Here is a 16314-nt window from a genome sequence, read left to right on the forward strand (position 1 = left end):
ACATTTATCTTTTTCTGAAGTTAAAGATATAAGTGACTTAAATCATAAATTGACTTTGTCTAAAATGAATTCATGAATTATGAGAGCATGTAGTGTTTTTAATTTGCTTTGTCTAAAATGGTCTTCTTTGGTAACAAAGAATATTAATAATCTTGATAGATCTGGGAAATGTAAATTCCGGGAAAGTATGCAACTAAAAAATATATGGTATGCAAAATGGTTTAAAGTTCCTAACAGATATGTATTTTCCTCTTAGTTTAAGTATATATCATGATCTTAGCTACATAAAATGTTACAATTCTAATTGTTTTATATGTTTGTATATATAAGATGGATAAATCATGGATGAAAGAAGATAGAAGATCACTAAAGTTTCAAATAGGACTTGAAGAATTTCTTAAGTTTGCGTTGGCTAATGCAAGGGACACAAATAGCATATGCTGCCCTTGCTTGAAGTGTTGTAACAATGATTTTTGGTCCATAGGGGTGATTAAGGACCATATATTTTTTAATGGCATAGATGTTAGCTATAGGCATTGGAAGTGGCATGGAGAACCATCAACTTCTGCCTTGAATGTTGCTAGAGGGGATTCTGAAACAGTTGAGATGAATCTTGATTTTGGGATAGAAGAGGATGAAGAAGGTATGAAGGGTAGTGAGGATGAGGGGATTTCAGAAGACTCGAATGAGTTCATGAAGTTTGTAGAGGATGGAGATAAGCCCCTATATCCTGGTTGTACCAAGACGACCAAGTTGAATGGGTTGATACAAACATTCAATTTGAAAGCTAAACACGGCATGACTGATGCATGCTATTCAGACATGTTAATTATGATTGGCCTCTTGCTTCCTGAAGGGAATGAGTTACCAGGGTCAGTTTATGAGGCCAAAAGAACACTTTGCGCATTGGGGATGGAGTATCAAAAGATTCATGCTTGTCCAAATGACTGCATCTTATATAGGTTGCAGCATGCCGATGCGACAAGCTGCCCCACTTGTGGTGAATCAAGGTGGAAACTAGGTAGGGACAAATCCGAGAAAGAAGGGGTGCCGGGGAAGGTATTGTGGTACTTTCCACCGATCCCAAGGTTCAAAAGGATGTTCCAATCAACTGTTTCAGCAAAGGAACTTACTTGGCATGTCAAGGATAGAAAGAAGGATGGAATGATGAGGCATCCAGCGGATTCCCCGACTTGGAAAATGATTGACACAAAATGGCCAGATTTTGGTGTAGAGCCTAGGAACCTTAGACTAGCTCTTTCATCAGACGGGTTTAACCCACATAGTTCTCTAAGTAGCAAATACTCATGCTGGCCTGTTATACTTATCACGTATAACCTTCCTCCATGGTTGTGCATGAAGAGGAAGTACATGATGTTGACATTGTTAATTTCTGGACCTAAACAGCCCGGAAATGATATCGATGTCTATTTGCAGCCATTGATTGATGATCTGAAAGTGTTGTGGGATGGGGTTGAGAGAGTATATGATGCTGTAAGAGGAGAGTATTTTACATTGAGGGCAGCACTGTTTTGGACAATTAACGATTTTCCCGCATATGGGAACTTATCGGGAAGCATTGTCAAAGGATACAATGCTTGTCCAGTATGTGTTGAAGAGACCAAACCCTATAGGTTGAAAAAGTCTAAAAAAATGGCATTCATGAGGCACCGAAGATTCCTACCACGATATCATCCATATCGAAAGCAAGCTGCTGCTTTCGACAACATTGTAGAGGAGGGTGAAGCTCCTAAACCATTAAGTGGAGAAGAGGTTTTGTTAAGAGTTCAAGGTCTTGATCGGCCATTTGGCAAAAAAAACCCTCCTCCCCCTTATAAGGGTCTTCAAGATCAAAACAGACCTTGTTGGAAGAAAAAGTCTGTTTTCTTTGAACTTGCATACTGGAAACATCTTCCGGTAAGACATAATCTTGATGTGATGCATATTGAGAAGAATTGTTGCGATGCTATCCTCGGTACGTTGTTGAATATTCTAGGGAAGACTAAGGATGGGGCTGCTGCTCGTTTAGACATGGTTGATATGGGTATACGCACTGATTTGAAGGCTACAAGCACTGGAAAAAGGGAGAGGTTGCCTTTGGCTAGTTGGAACTTGTTCCTTGATGAGAGAAAGATCGTTTGTAGTTCATTTTTCAATATGACTGTTCCGGTTAGGTTTTCATCCAATGTACGAAATCTGGTGTCAATGGAGGAATTAAGACTCGCCGGTCTTAAATCACATGATTGCCACACTATAATGCAACTTCTTCTCCCAGTCGCACTACGTTCAGTTTTAGAGAAACCGGTTCGGTATGCAATTATCCGGTTCTGCCTACTTTTCAAAGCAATATGTAGCAAGGTGATCGATGTTTCAAAGCTAGAACAAATGCAAGCAGACCTGGTTGATACAGTTTGCCTGCTTGAGAAGTTCTTTCCACCCTCATTTTTTGACATAATGATTCACCTAACTGTTCATCTCGTTAGGGAAGTTGAGTTATGCGGTCCGATCTTTTTTAGATGGATGTACCCTTTCGAGAGGTACATGAAGGTGTTCAAAGGATGGGTGAGGAATCGACAATTTCCTGAGGGCTGCATTGCAGAGAGTTATATTGTTGAAGAGGCAATTGAGTTTTGCTCAGAACGTATACTTCCTGAAGATGCTACCACTGTTGGGACCCCTTTGAGAACCAAATATGGGCTTTTAAATGGCTGCAAACCGTTGTCAGGTGCCACCATCATTAGTGTGAATCAGAAGCAGCTAGACCTAGCTCACCTTTGTGTATTACAGAACACAGAAGATGCAATCCCATATTTCACGTAAGTGATATTTATTCTTCTGTTACAATTTTAATGTTGTACTATATTAACGAACACATTCGTTTAGGTTTTTCTGCTCATTTCAAGCATTTCCCCCTTTGCAGTGAGCATATGGAATTAATGAATTATTGAAGTTAAGTTTCCCGAGGTTCATCAAAAATAAAAAGTGGTTGAAGAAAAAACAGAATCTTACCTTTGCTGGTTGGTTAAAGGAGAGGGTACATAGCTTATCCTCTACTTTATTTTATTGAGGGTTTAGGAAGTAAATTATAAGTTTTGAGTCGAACAAAACTTGTGTGGTATGCTCTTTGACATATGATGTAATTTGTAGGTTGTAAACGAAATGAGATTTGCCGATAATGCTGTTTCAGAAAGTATTAGGTGGCTCGCAGGTGGACCGAAAAAGGAGGTCCCTACTTTTAGTGGATATCATGTTAATGGGGTTGATTTCAACACTATTGCGCGTGACAAAGTCAGATCAGTTCAAAACAGTGGGGTTTTTTAGTTGCGGATGCAATGCAAGTTGCTAGTGCAAAGGATAATAACCCCAAAACCAATGATATGGACTTCTACGGCAGGATACAGCAAATCTGGGAGGTGGACTACTACAAGTTTAGGGTACCGGTCTTTATGTGTGATTGGGTTGAGTCAGCCAGGGGCATTAAAGTAGATGAACTTGGCTTTACTTTGGTTAAACTGAATAGAATAGGGCATTTAAATGATCCATTTGTCTTAGCCACGCATGTCAAACAAATTTTCTACATAGATGACCCCCTTGATGATCAATGGTCAGTGGTAGTACGGTGCCCAGAGAGAGACTACCAAGGGGCTGGTAATGATGAAGAGCTAGAAGATATTGAAGTGGCGCAGCTCCCATTTATTCCTCTAATGCCATCAATCGAGACATTTGATGATGTACTTGGTGAAGAGCCAAGCTCCTACATTCGAGATGGCAATGAAGGAATATGGGTGGATTAGTGATTAGGAAAAGATAAGTGATCTGAATGTATGCATTTTAGGTTGGGTTTCTTTGTTTAGGTTTTTTTTTACTTTGTTAAGTTGCAATAAAGTTTTTGTTATATAAAGACTTTCATTCTTGCATTTCCTGCTTCACTATTGCTTTTGTTGATTGTTGCCTAAGTATTTGGTTCTTGTTTAATAATTAATTTCTGTTGATCTGAATAATTGTCATGTTATTTAACATGTAACTAACTATATTTGCTCTTTGTTTCAGATAATGTCGCCGTCCACAAGATCATCAGCATCTGCAAGATCTATAGCACTAAGGATTAGGAGTGCAGCGATGAAACGGTCAAGATCAACATCTGCCATACCGATAAATGCAAGTATTTCAGAAGTAGCTGCCTCTCCTAAAAAGCAGGTGACTCCACAAAAAAAGGCTGCTGCCCAAAAGAAGTATAAAACTACTAGAAAATCTTCCTCTCCCAAGAAGCGTCAAACTACATCAAGAAAAGTGAAGCTGATCATGACTGCTGAGTTGAAGAAAGGAGCATCATCAAGTAAGTCGTCCAAAAAGTCAAGTTCCACAAACAACAAGGTCGCTGCTTATGATGATGATGATGATGATGAAAACATAACCGGTGGATTAAAGCTGTTGAAGCGAGGGATGGTAACTATGAGCCGCATCACAAATAGACTTATCCGAGGAAAGAAGCTAACTGTCAAGTTCAATGATAAAGGAGAACCTGTTGGTAAGGTGGCAAATGAAATGCAATCTTACATAGGAGTGTTGGCTCATACAAAGATCCCAATCTCAATACCGGATTGGAGAGACATCGATCTAGATGAAAAGGAAAAAATTTGGGAATCAATAACGGTACTTATACTCATCATAGAGCTCAATTTTTACAAATTACATTGACAAACACATGGTTTTAATGTTATTGGACCACTATTAGTACTCTGATTTAAAATTTATTTTTGCTATGTGTTTAGGATGCATTTGTCATACCTAAAGAATGTCGGAAAATGGTGATCACATCAGCTGCAAATAAATGGAGAGAGTTCAAGAGCAAATTGATTAATTTATACATTATCCCTTACATGAATGAACCTGATCTCTTGGAATTTCCACCGGATGATTACCGAAGCATAACGAAGGACAATTGGCAAACCTTTGTTGCTGACAGTCTTTCAGCTAGTTTTCTGGTTTGTTGTTCATTTAATGAATATTGTTTTTTGGTGGAAGTTGTTAAATCCTACAGTGAGTCACTGCAATATGTAATTTTCTTTTGGTTTGGTTTGTAGGAAGTACGTGAGGCCCAAATTATGAAACGAAAGGAGAATAAATACCCTCACCGTATGGCACGCAAAGGGTATGCAAATTTGCAAGAAGAATTGGTGAGTTTTAGTTAGATGGCTAATAACTTGCTAAATGTTTTTAATTATCAGTAGAAATATCTTTAGTTGATTATCTAATTGCTGTTTTTTTTTCTTGCGGTCATTTAGTCTGAAAGTATGCCGTTGGAACAACTTGATCGAGCTACAATGTGGATTAAGGCAAGGCAAGATAAGAATGGTCAGTTCAAACAAGCTGAGGTAGAGGAGACAGCAAAAAAAATTGTAAGTGCATGTAGGATAACAACTGTTTTTCTACACATTATGATTTACAATTCCACTTATGTGAACGAACTTTTTTTGTCTCATATAGTTGGACTATTTCATGGCTTTATGCATGAATGTAATGCTACTCGACACATTTATTTGTATAGAATATTCATCTAATCTATGAATTCAATATTTACATTTGATTCCTTGAGTTGGTTAACTGTACTTTGCTTCAACTTTTCATAAACTCTTAAACATTTATTGGGATGGTTTTATAATGATATTATTTTCAATCAGGAAAACTTAAAGAAAAGGGAGGCTGAAGGGGAGATCACCACATTTGGGTCTGAAGATGTGCTGACTATTGCGTTGGGGAATCCTGAGCATCATGGAAGGGTTAGAGGTGTTGGTGGGACTGTGAAGCCGGCTGCCTATTTTCATTTGCCAAAACGGCAGAGAAAGAGTGTGGAAGAGACAGTGAGATCATCAGTGAAGAAGATATTGGAGGAGGAGAAGGATTGTTTAATTGCTAAGGAAAGAGCTAAATGGGAGGAGGAGAGAGATAGACAGTTGGCTGAGGAAAGAGCTTATTGGAGTGAGAAGATTGCAAGGATAGAAGCAAAGATTGACGGGAAGGAGTTGGCTGTTGATACACCCAAATCTGCCACACTAGTCAATGAAGTTGGTTCAGGACAAGGGAGCTGCTCCCGGCCAGGTGAAAAGGGTGTAAATTGTAATGGAGAAATTGAGATAGTGACAGCTGCAAAGAAGAAGTTGGATTTAAGAGACGATGTGAACAATATCGTACTTGAAAATGAACTTGTGCATTCCACTGATGAGAAGGCAAAACCAACCGCTGTATTGGAAGAGAAGTCAAGAGGTGTCTTTGCTGTTCCAAAGGCAAGAGTAAATGATGCAGAGGTAATTTTATAGTTTCCTAATCAAAGTTGAATTACACATGTTATGCTGATATAGCTTTCATTATGTGAATGGTGAAGAGGTCAATTTCATAATTGCATAAATCAGGTTGAACCTGTCATGTCTATGCTGAACTTGTTATGTTATGTTGGTATAGGTCTCATTAGGTCAGAACGAGTGCAAACTGGCCATTGATTCGGTGGAAAACATTGTAGCCATTGGAACAATCATTAATATCGACCTTGAGACCAACCAACAAACTATCCATGGCGCTTTATTGGGAGAGGAAAATGTACGCGTCTCTATCATTCGGACTTTGGTTCATGAAGCTTTGCTACCATTTCCCATAAAAGATGAGATAATGACGGTTAAGGATGCCATTGGGACTTGTGTTGCTTGGCCAAAGAACCTAGTCATTACCCTTGCAGCAGATGCCAAGGTAACTCAATTTGTTAGTCTTTACTTCAAAATGGATGTCACTTGACAACTAAACTGATAATGTGATATGGCAGTTTATACTAACTAATTTTTTGAAACAATAGAAAAAACTAAAGCGTAAAAATCAAAAGAAGAGAACAATGGATATGTTTGAAGATAATGAAGATTTGCGAAACTTGCCACCAAATCTCCCAACAGCTGTAAGTGCCCTGTGCATTTGGGCCAACCATGAACTGCGAGATGGGGCCACCATCTACACCACTTTTGATGCTGAAATTTTTGGTCATCAAAGGAAGGCTGTTGTCTTTAGAAGTGACATCTATGCCATGGCAAACATGTTGGAACTATCAGGAGGTTGCATTGTATTTTTCATGAGGTAAATACATTAAAACTAGCTAGCAATTGTTTATCATTCGATTGGAACAATCATGATGTTTATGTGTTTATAAGGTAATCAATATACTGTAGGCAGCTGTATTGTTGTTTATGTGTTTATGATTTATCTTATGTGAATCAGTGTTAATATTACGAATTTGAAATGTTTATGTAGCTACCTTCATGATGTTTTGAAGAGGTCTAAGATGACTGAGATGGTAGCCTTTGTCGATCCTGATCATACGGGCGCACTTGGGTGTGGAAATCCTACTGAACGAGCTCGGTCTTTGTCTAATCGGTTCCAAAATGGAAAGCCTGGCCAGATTTATTTGGTGCCGTATAACTTAGGGTATGTAAACTGGATTACAATAATGAGATTGTTATGTTATATTGCTTCTAGGTAGCTACTTTATATAAACTATCTTAAACTGAAAATGAGTTTTGTTGTGGCATAGTTCTCATTGGATGTTGTCTGTTGTGAATCCCAATGAAGAGATCATTTACTTCATGGATCCGTTAAAGAGGCACCTCATAACTGGTGAATGGAAAACAATTTTGGATAAGTACGTTTCTTTTCCACTATATAAGTTGATCAGTACTTGATGTTAAGGATACATTATATAAATGCTTTACTTATGTTGGTGTTTTGCTATTCATTTTGAAGCTCCATTAAAATCTACAATGCGAACAAGAATAGGAAATGGAGGAAATTAATCCAGTGGAAAAATCTTGCTGTAAGATGATAAAGGGATTTGAAGTATCCCAGCCTCTTAATGTTTTACATAGTAAGTAGTTCTTCTGATATGGTGTCTTGTGTTATTTCAGGGCATTCCTGAGCAAAATGGTGGCAAGAGTTGTGGTTATTGGATCATGCGTTACATGAAGGAGATAGTGGAAGACACAAATTTGGAGTTTGCTACTAAGGTATTTGAGCAGCTTCCAATACCATTATATACTTTATTTCATGGTTTGATGAATATAATCTTCATGTATCATATATACTTTTTTTTTTTTTTTTTTTTTTTTTTTTTTTTTTTTTTTTTGCAGTGGGATAGAAGAACAAATCTTGTTTACACAGAAAAGGATATTGATGAAGTTCGGGCTGAATGGGCGAAGCATGTTATGAAGTTTGCACAAGTGTAGTGCGCACAAAGAGGATCTGTGGTATATGCATAGTTAGGGCTAGTTGTTTTTGTGCATATTGACATTGAATGCATAGCTAGATTATGGAGGGTTTTTTTGCCTAACTAATATGATCGACCTTTGCCTTTATTGATCATATTTGACCTCTTAACAGATTACTCAACTTGTAGGATGGATTGATGGTAATGTTGAATATTGATGTAGTTTGCTGGCTAATATAAATGAAATGGCTTTTGACTTGTTATAGTTGGATGTTGTTATTGTGCTTACCAGTCAACACAGGTTTTTCAATATATGATGTGGTTATAATACATTTCATACAATATAAATACAGAATGAAGTTGATGTTGCACCAAACATCAGACAACTTAAATACCAAATCAAGCTGACGTTAAACAAAACATCAAACAACAGATATCTATGGTTATACGACAACTGAGACAACATAAATAACCAAGAAACTGATATTAAACCTTGTATCAAACAACAGAATTTAACCAAATATCTGTTGTCTGAAACAATAGAAGACCACAGAAGAAATAGGCCATCTAAATTCCTTATGACAATCAGACAACAGATATATGTGGTTATAAGACAACTGAGACAACATACATAACCAAGAAACTGATACTAAACCTGACATCAAACAACATAATTTAACCAAATATCTGTTGTCTGAAACAACAGAAGACCACAGAAGAAACAGGCCATCTATATTCCTTATGACAACCAGACAACAGAAAACCATAAATTCCATTGCTCAAAGTTACTTACCACAACAAAACGTATAAACCAATGTTGTTAAAGCAAACTCAGAACGACAGTAACTTTTAAAACTATTGTTTATAGTGTTGTACATCGACATATATCTGTGGTGTGAAACTCAGTCAGACAACAGAACAGCTGAAGAATCTCTTTACTCACACGACTTAATTATGTCGTTTGAATAAAAAAGAAACAATAAAACATAATAAATATATGTCGTCCACAATAGATTCACACAACAGAAAATTAACCAAGATAGATCAAAACTCTATATTCACACCACAGATTTCTGTCGTGTTAACTAAATACATACGATAGAGTTTTATGAATAGATGTTGTCCAGAATCTTTTATAACAACATATTTCTGTCGTTTGATTACATCTTCAACCTCAGAAAGTCATAATTCGGCATATCTCGATACAATCAGACAACAGATTATTGGCCGGCCTATGTTGTTTGAGTGAAATATAGATCACGGGTAATATCTGTCGTCTGAAGGCCTAAGAGATATCAGGCTACTAGACAACAGAAATTTTCTGAATCAGACAACAGCTCTCGGCTGTTGTCTGATGCGTTTATTGACATAGTGCCTGACAAATAACTCAAACACAAATCCAAAAATAAATGGGTCATCTACCCATCTAAATCCCAAATGCCTGAACTACATGTGGTTTGATCCCGCAAGGGTATGTAGGCAATCTGGAATCAAATAATCTAGACGCAACCGCATCCTAAACACTATTCCTATCCCAAAAATCCAAGCATTCCAATGGGTCATTCACCTATTGGAACTCTTGAACTACGAGTGGCTTGATCCCTTCCCAGGTACGTAGGCAACCCATTCCAAAATTCAGGTGCAGCCGCAAAAACAAATAACCACACATTGGTTTCTTTATAAATGGAATCAAATGGTGTTTCTCTTGTAACAAGAGATTGTAATTAAGAGACACATTCTGTCTTGAATGGGTCAAACCCGAAATAATTAAAACTCTATTCTGTTAATGAATATGAGTGAAATTACGTTGGGTGACATTTTACACTTTGTGCAATTTTTAACCCAACATAATTTTTGGCACGCCCAGTGGGACCCATTCTCCTTTTCATCTCTATTTATTAAGAGACTAATCGATTCTGTTACTTGTTTGTCTCAGAAATAAAATGGCACCACAAGTAACAATCTACTTCCATGAGCTCAAGGGTACTCAATCAAAGGATGGACGTGCAAGACAAGCTGGTCATCGCAAATTATTCATCATTGATCAAGCTTTAATTTCAAGCAATTTGTCGAAGTCTAACCATGATGTCAAAGTGAACAAGACTTCTTTGACGATTGACAAGACCCAATTGAAGAAAGCACCTTCAAAGACTGCCCTAAGAAATGCAAGGAAGAGGGTTGCAAGAGCTTTAAGGAGAAACGCCACTAAGGCTCAATCAGGGGAAGCTACTCAAGAAGTCAAATCAACAGTAGCTACTCAAAATACATCAACAACTTTGAAAGCCATCAAGGCTTCAACAGTTGAGACATATCATGCCCCTGTCATCACTCAAATTATGATTGGCTCAATTCCAATCAATTTGATCACTACACCATCGATACACGTGGATACTCAAACCGGTATATTTTCCACGAAAAATGTAATGGTGACATCCACCAAGGAAGAAGATGAGGTTCTAACAAGGCCCGAAGCCCAGACCCTCAAGTCCTCACAACAAGCATCAACAGTCAATACAACTTCCAAACGATCTCAAACTGTTAAGTTCATTTCAACCTCTGACAGTTCGTCCAAGGAAGAGAAAAGTGTTGCAATGCCACAGGGAGCATTTGAAGCTGAAAAAATGGTGGGGGCATTTCAAGCTAATATATCACAGGGGGCATTTCCAGAGTTTCAAGTCAAACCAAGATCTCATACTCGGTCAACAGAGACCTCTAAATGGTCCAAGAAAACTACAAACATAAAGTCTGAGACTGTGTTAGTTATGATGACTAATACATCAACACTTGAGGAGCAAATGCAACAATTGCAAGCAAGACTAGCTCAAGTTGAAGCAGAAGTAGCTCAAAGGCAAGCTGACAAAGAACTGGAAGCCAAGAAGCGTGCTGATGTGGAGGCCGAAGTAGTTAGATAGCTAGCCGCTAAAGACGCTAAAATTGCTGACCTAGTGGCAAAGTGTGCTCTCCTTATGAATGAAAAGGACAAAAAGAAAAAGAACGACGAGAAGTCTGGTCATTCTGATTCAAATGCGTTCACGCTACAAGATGTCAAGACTATGATAGCTGAAGGGATCAGAGAATTCCAGTTGTCTCTAAATCCCCCAGTTTCTGGGTATCTGAAACCATATCCTGCCCATTATGATGCATTACCATTTCCCAAAGGGTATCAGAGGCCAACTTTCGACAAGTTCGACGGAGTAAATAGTTCTCCTCATGAACATTTGGCTCATTTCTACTCAGCTTGTGGGGAAACATCACAGGTTGATGCATTATTAATCAGGCAATTTGTCCAATCTCTTAAAGGAGCAGCTTTTACCTGGTACACTCAACTACAACCCGGTTCTATAGTCACATGGGATGACATGCAAAAAGCCTTCCTAGCACAGTTTGTCACCTCAAGGAAGAAAGTCTCAATAATTGATTTAGCTGAAACTAAACAAAAGTCTGATGAAGGCGTCAATGCATTCATTTCTAGATGGAGGAGCGTAAATCTCCAATGCCCGGAGAAACTGACAGAACAATCTGCAGTACAAATGTGTTCAAACAATCTCCTCCCAGAAATAGCAACTTTTGTTAGCACCGCAGAGCCTCAAACATTTGATGCGCTTGTCTCAAAGGCTAGTAACGTCGAAAGACAAATTGCTCGTAAGAAAACCTCGACACAAGGGATGATCTTCAAAAGTAAGAAAACTGACAGTACAAGAGACTCACTAGCTACCTTTGTCAAAACTGACGAAAAGTCAAATGTGTGCAAAGGAAAAGAAAGGTCAAGAAAACTCACTCTCAAGGAAAGAAAAGAAGTCAAATACTCTTTTGATGATGATGACGTTGAACAAATTTTCAGTGAGCTCTACAAAGCAAAAGAAATTGAGCTTCCTGAACCAAAACGACCGACTGATGTCAACAAGACCAAGAATCGCGAGTTTTGTCGATACCATCGTATTGTCAGTCATCCAACAAGCGATTGTTTCATTTTGAAGAACATAATTCAGGAAATGATCAACAACAAGGAAATAGAGGTGGAGACATCATCACCAAAGTGAAGCTCAAATTGTGGGCAGTGAACTCAAACGGTGCTACAAAAAAAAAAAAAAAAAGAGCTCGTTGGATTGAAAACCTGAAAAGGCGATCCAAGCAAAATTTAGAGCCAAAAAAAAATGAATGATGAAAAGCCTGATGAACGAAAAACCCACAAAGGGTAGTTCAAGCAAAAGTTAAGGCTAAAAAAAAAAAAAAAAAAACACCCAGAACTACGGCGGCTTGATCCCTCAAAAGGGGTACGTAGGCAGTCTAGTCTTAAAACTAGATGCAGCCACCTAAAAAAAAAAATTATTTGCTCAAATCAATTGGGTGAACTACGTTTGGCTTGATTCCTCACAGGATACGTAGGCAGTCTAGCAAATAAACTAGATTCAGCCATATTTTCAAAACAATCTCTTTGTTTCCTAACATATTTCATATGAGATTAAACAGGGAAGCAGAGATTGGTTTATCAAGTTGCTGTTACATGAGCATCATCAGTTGATCGTTGGAATCTTCTTCAAAATATGAATCAAACTCCGACAACCAGGAGGAAGCATTTGGTTTATCAAAACATGAGAAGAATCATATAACTGGTAATTGCAAGATAGCTCAAGAGTTTCCCAAATCCATAATCATGAGGTTTGCTGAATACGTGCATGGGACAAAAGGATGCAGCTTGTCATCAAAGCTCCTGGAAGGAATACAAGTCAAGGAAACTCTTCGAGAAGAAATCTTCTTGAGGAAGATCGAGTAAGAAGAAATCTTCTCCAAGTTGATCCAAGTGAGGGGAAATCTTCTTGAGGAAAATCTCCTCGAAACAAATCCAAGTGAGGAGAAATCTTCTCGAGGAAGGTCTCCTCGAAATAAATCCAAGTGAGGAGAAATCTTCTCGAGGTTGATTTAAGAAGGAATCTCCTCAATGAAGGTCCAAGTGAGTAGAGATCTCCTGGAGCTTGATCCCCTCGAGCTTGATGTAAGTAAGGAGGAAGCTCTTCAAGAAAGATTCGAGTGAGAGGAAACTTCCTCAAGAAAAATCCTGGTGAGGTGCAATCTCTTCAAGGCTGATCCAGGTGGAAAGGAAAGATCTATTCCAAAACACATCTTCTCACTGACAGATTGTGATCAGATGCTACCAAGCAACACAATTCTGAAGAACTCCTAACTTTTTATGAGTATAAACTGCAAAGCACAAAAGATTCATTTATGGGGAGATGGATCAAAACTAAAAGGTTCTCAAACCTCGTACGCGCAAAGCTATTTCACGCACGACGCTTGAGGGGGCAACTGTTTAAATGAAAAAAAAGCACAAGTTCATCTTGAATGAGGACTCTTCAACAATATGAGTGTTTTCGGCAAAACCAAAACATGAAAAGAATAATAAGGAAAAAAGGCATGGTACTTCTAGGATTCTACGGTTTTTCTGCCGAGTTACTTCTACCTTTACTAAAACTCTACAACAAAGTAATAAAAAAGAGTTCAAGGCAGATGTAATTTGAGAAGAGGACGAGTCCAAGTACAATTAAAAAAGGTGAGAACAGTTCAACCTCAACAACTCTTGGGTCTCATATAAAACGAGCCTAGGAGGTCAAAAGAGGGAGGAGGAGCAAAGCAGCGTGAGGAGGAGCGTGAAGAGGCAGAGTTACAGCAGCCAAGGAGAGGAAGAAAGCAAGAAAGAGGAGGTGAGCCTTTCACCGATCTGCACCTTTTCCTTTGCTGTCCTCAAATGATGCAGGCCTCCAACGAAGTGATACCGTAGGGTATCAATATCATGCTCCGACACGGCATGCCTTAGGGTGCCGATATTGTCATCGAGCTCCAGCACGGCGTGCCTTCGGGTGCCGTATCATCCTCAAGCTCCGACATGGTGTGCCTTAGGGTGCCGATATTGTCGTCGAGCTCCATCACGGCGTGCCTTAGGGTGCCGTATCATCCTCAAGCTTCGACATGGTGTACATTGGGATGCCGTATTGTCGTCGAACCCCGACGATATAGCTGGGCACCATTTTTGCCCTCAAAATCCGGGTGACGGCCGTTGGTTCGTAAAATCCCAGCAGCAGCCCCCTGGCTCTCCCATGTTCCAGTAGCAAGCGCTGCTCTCAAGTTCCAGCGGTGCCACAAAGCATTGACTGAAACCTGCAACAATCTGCAAGCAGGAATGTCAAAAGAAGAAGAAAAGAAAGAGATGAACTCATCACTTTTATCTTCACTGACATCAGAAAAAAAAAAAAAAAACAAGCAAAAAGCTTCCCTATCAGACTATCTTAACAAAAACATCTGAGCAAGGAGAGTCCTTGAAACTCCGGCTCTTCTGCTCTTAAAACCAAAACGAGCTCGATGAGATTTCTTTCAAAATAAAAGTCAAAGAAGGATGGGAAAACAAATGACTAAGAGAGCTAATCTTGCACTTTGGGGTCACTTCTGCATGTGGCCGAATTCCTCCTTAGTAAGATGACAAAAGCACCTCTTGGAAAGTCATTTAATTAAGTTGCATGATCAAGTCTTCTTCAACAGACCAAGACAAAACCAATATATATATATATATAAATTAAGGCATAAAGAAGATAAGAATAAAGGCCTGCGGTGGTTTGTCAAAACGAGGAAGGCTTATTTAAACATATCTTCTTATTATACAAAGTGTGCTGGAGCTTTGCTTTAGACATGGTGAATTTAAATACAAAAATGATCAAATCAAGTGGTGAAGTCTGGATATGGAGAAACCAAATATGGTGATACGTGGGTCTGTCAATACGACAAAGCTCTGTCAAAAAATTGCCGCAAGGATTGTCTTTGACCTTTCATTGAGCAGGTGGTCAACTTTACACAAAGCAAAACAACCAAATATATATAAAGAAGCCATGGAATACACGAGATCAGTATGGTGTTGATGTGGCCAAAATTCTTCACATAATGGTATCTGCACAAAGCCTTCATTAATAAAATGCTAGCAAAGCAATTGAATGGCTCAGAAGCAATAACCACACAAAAAGAATGAAGGAAAGTTGACAACGTGATAAATAAATAGCCATGATCATAAGCACCTTGAGAATCAATGCATGGTTTGTATTTGACACACCTGTACATCAAAACAAAATCTGTGATTAAACAATGGAGGTGTCCATTAATTAAAGAGTTATGCCTACTACAAGTATTGGTGTCAGCACATCTTCTTCTGAAGCTTGAAGCGGTGGAGCAAGAAGACAAACATGAGCTTTGATCCTATGTACATAAAGCAATTCATAAAAAGGTGGAGAACACCGGGCAGTAGCCATTCTGCTGTTTAAAACTCGCTGACAAATAGAGAAGGAGAGATCTTATCAATTCTTTTGAAGCGATGAAAGTAGAGCCAAAGAAGCTATAGCCAATGAGTTGCAAGTATGAAGCATAGATCAGTAAACAAGGACAGGAAAAGTATTCTGCTAACTCCCTATCTTGTTGCACAGGCAGCCCTTGTTACAAGCTACTAAAGCCACAAGGAGGTTACAACCTAACCCAGCTCATATAAAAGATGTTTTGTTCGCTCGAGCTTTTGAAGAATGTCAAATAAAAAAAAATAGAAGAAAGACAAAGTTATAGAGGGGATGGCACCGTTTCAGCCCCATAAGTCACAAATGTATCGCTGGCCTGAGAAAACACAAATAACAAATTAAGAGATGGTCTCTGTTTTGGTTGGCCGCTATGTTTCGCTTTCAAAATTGTCGACAAATAAAGGGTGCTCCCAAGACGTGGAGGATCAAACCTTGCTGTACTAAGATGGCACCGCCTCGACCTTCGTAGGCTTCACAAATTCAAATAAATGTGTCGCTGACCTGAGAAAAGAAAAAGCGGTCCTCTAATTTGTTGACACTCAAATCGCATACGTGATAGATTGGCCTACTCAACTCCGAAAAGCTTAATCGTGTTTATTCAGCATCATGGGTGCCCATATCAAATTTGGGCAGCTCTTGATTGGAGTGGACCAAGAAACATGACCCTCAAATAAAGCCCACGTCCAAATTTGGACCCATTTGAGGAAATCGGCGAAGCTTGACGCTACGGGTGTCCAAATAGAAAAATAC

General features: G+C 38.7%; 3 protein-coding genes and 1 long non-coding RNA gene across 4 annotated transcripts; all 4 read left to right on the forward strand.

Annotated features, from left to right (window-relative positions):
• Positions 1 to 330: 330 nt before the first annotated feature.
• Positions 331 to 3321, forward strand: LOC112203073. Its single transcript, XM_024344097.1, has 2 exons — positions 331 to 2778; positions 3148 to 3321. Exons 1-2 carry the CDS (start codon positions 331 to 333, stop codon positions 3319 to 3321), a joined length of 2622 nt encoding a protein of 873 aa, XP_024199865.1.
• Positions 3322 to 3717: 396 nt separating this feature from the next.
• LOC121053154 lies at positions 3718 to 7519 on the forward strand. Its single transcript, XM_040519732.1, has 10 exons — positions 3718 to 3835; positions 4051 to 4653; positions 4773 to 4985; positions 5085 to 5177; positions 5286 to 5399; positions 5682 to 6305; positions 6460 to 6741; positions 6845 to 7116; positions 7291 to 7464; positions 7516 to 7519. Exons 2-10 carry the CDS (start codon positions 4054 to 4056, stop codon positions 7517 to 7519), a joined length of 2376 nt encoding a protein of 791 aa, XP_040375666.1. The 5' UTR covers positions 3718 to 3835; positions 4051 to 4053.
• Positions 7520 to 7779: 260 nt separating this feature from the next.
• Positions 7780 to 8301, forward strand: LOC121050944. Its single transcript, XR_005804475.1, has 3 exons — positions 7780 to 7849; positions 7941 to 8039; positions 8163 to 8301. It is a non-coding gene; the product is annotated as an uncharacterized LOC121050944 (long non-coding RNA).
• A 2904-nt stretch (positions 8302 to 11205) lies between these two features.
• LOC112203083 lies at positions 11206 to 12279 on the forward strand. The gene has a single exon (XM_024344107.1). The coding sequence runs from the start codon at positions 11206 to 11208 to the stop codon at positions 12277 to 12279; it is 1074 nt and encodes a 357-aa protein (XP_024199875.1).
• The last annotated feature ends 4035 nt before the right edge of the window (positions 12280 to 16314 follow it).

Source organism: Rosa chinensis, chromosome 1, assembly GCF_002994745.2.
Source record: "Rosa chinensis cultivar Old Blush chromosome 1, RchiOBHm-V2, whole genome shotgun sequence".
In the NCBI taxonomy this organism is placed as follows: domain Eukaryota; kingdom Viridiplantae; phylum Streptophyta; class Magnoliopsida; order Rosales; family Rosaceae; genus Rosa; species Rosa chinensis.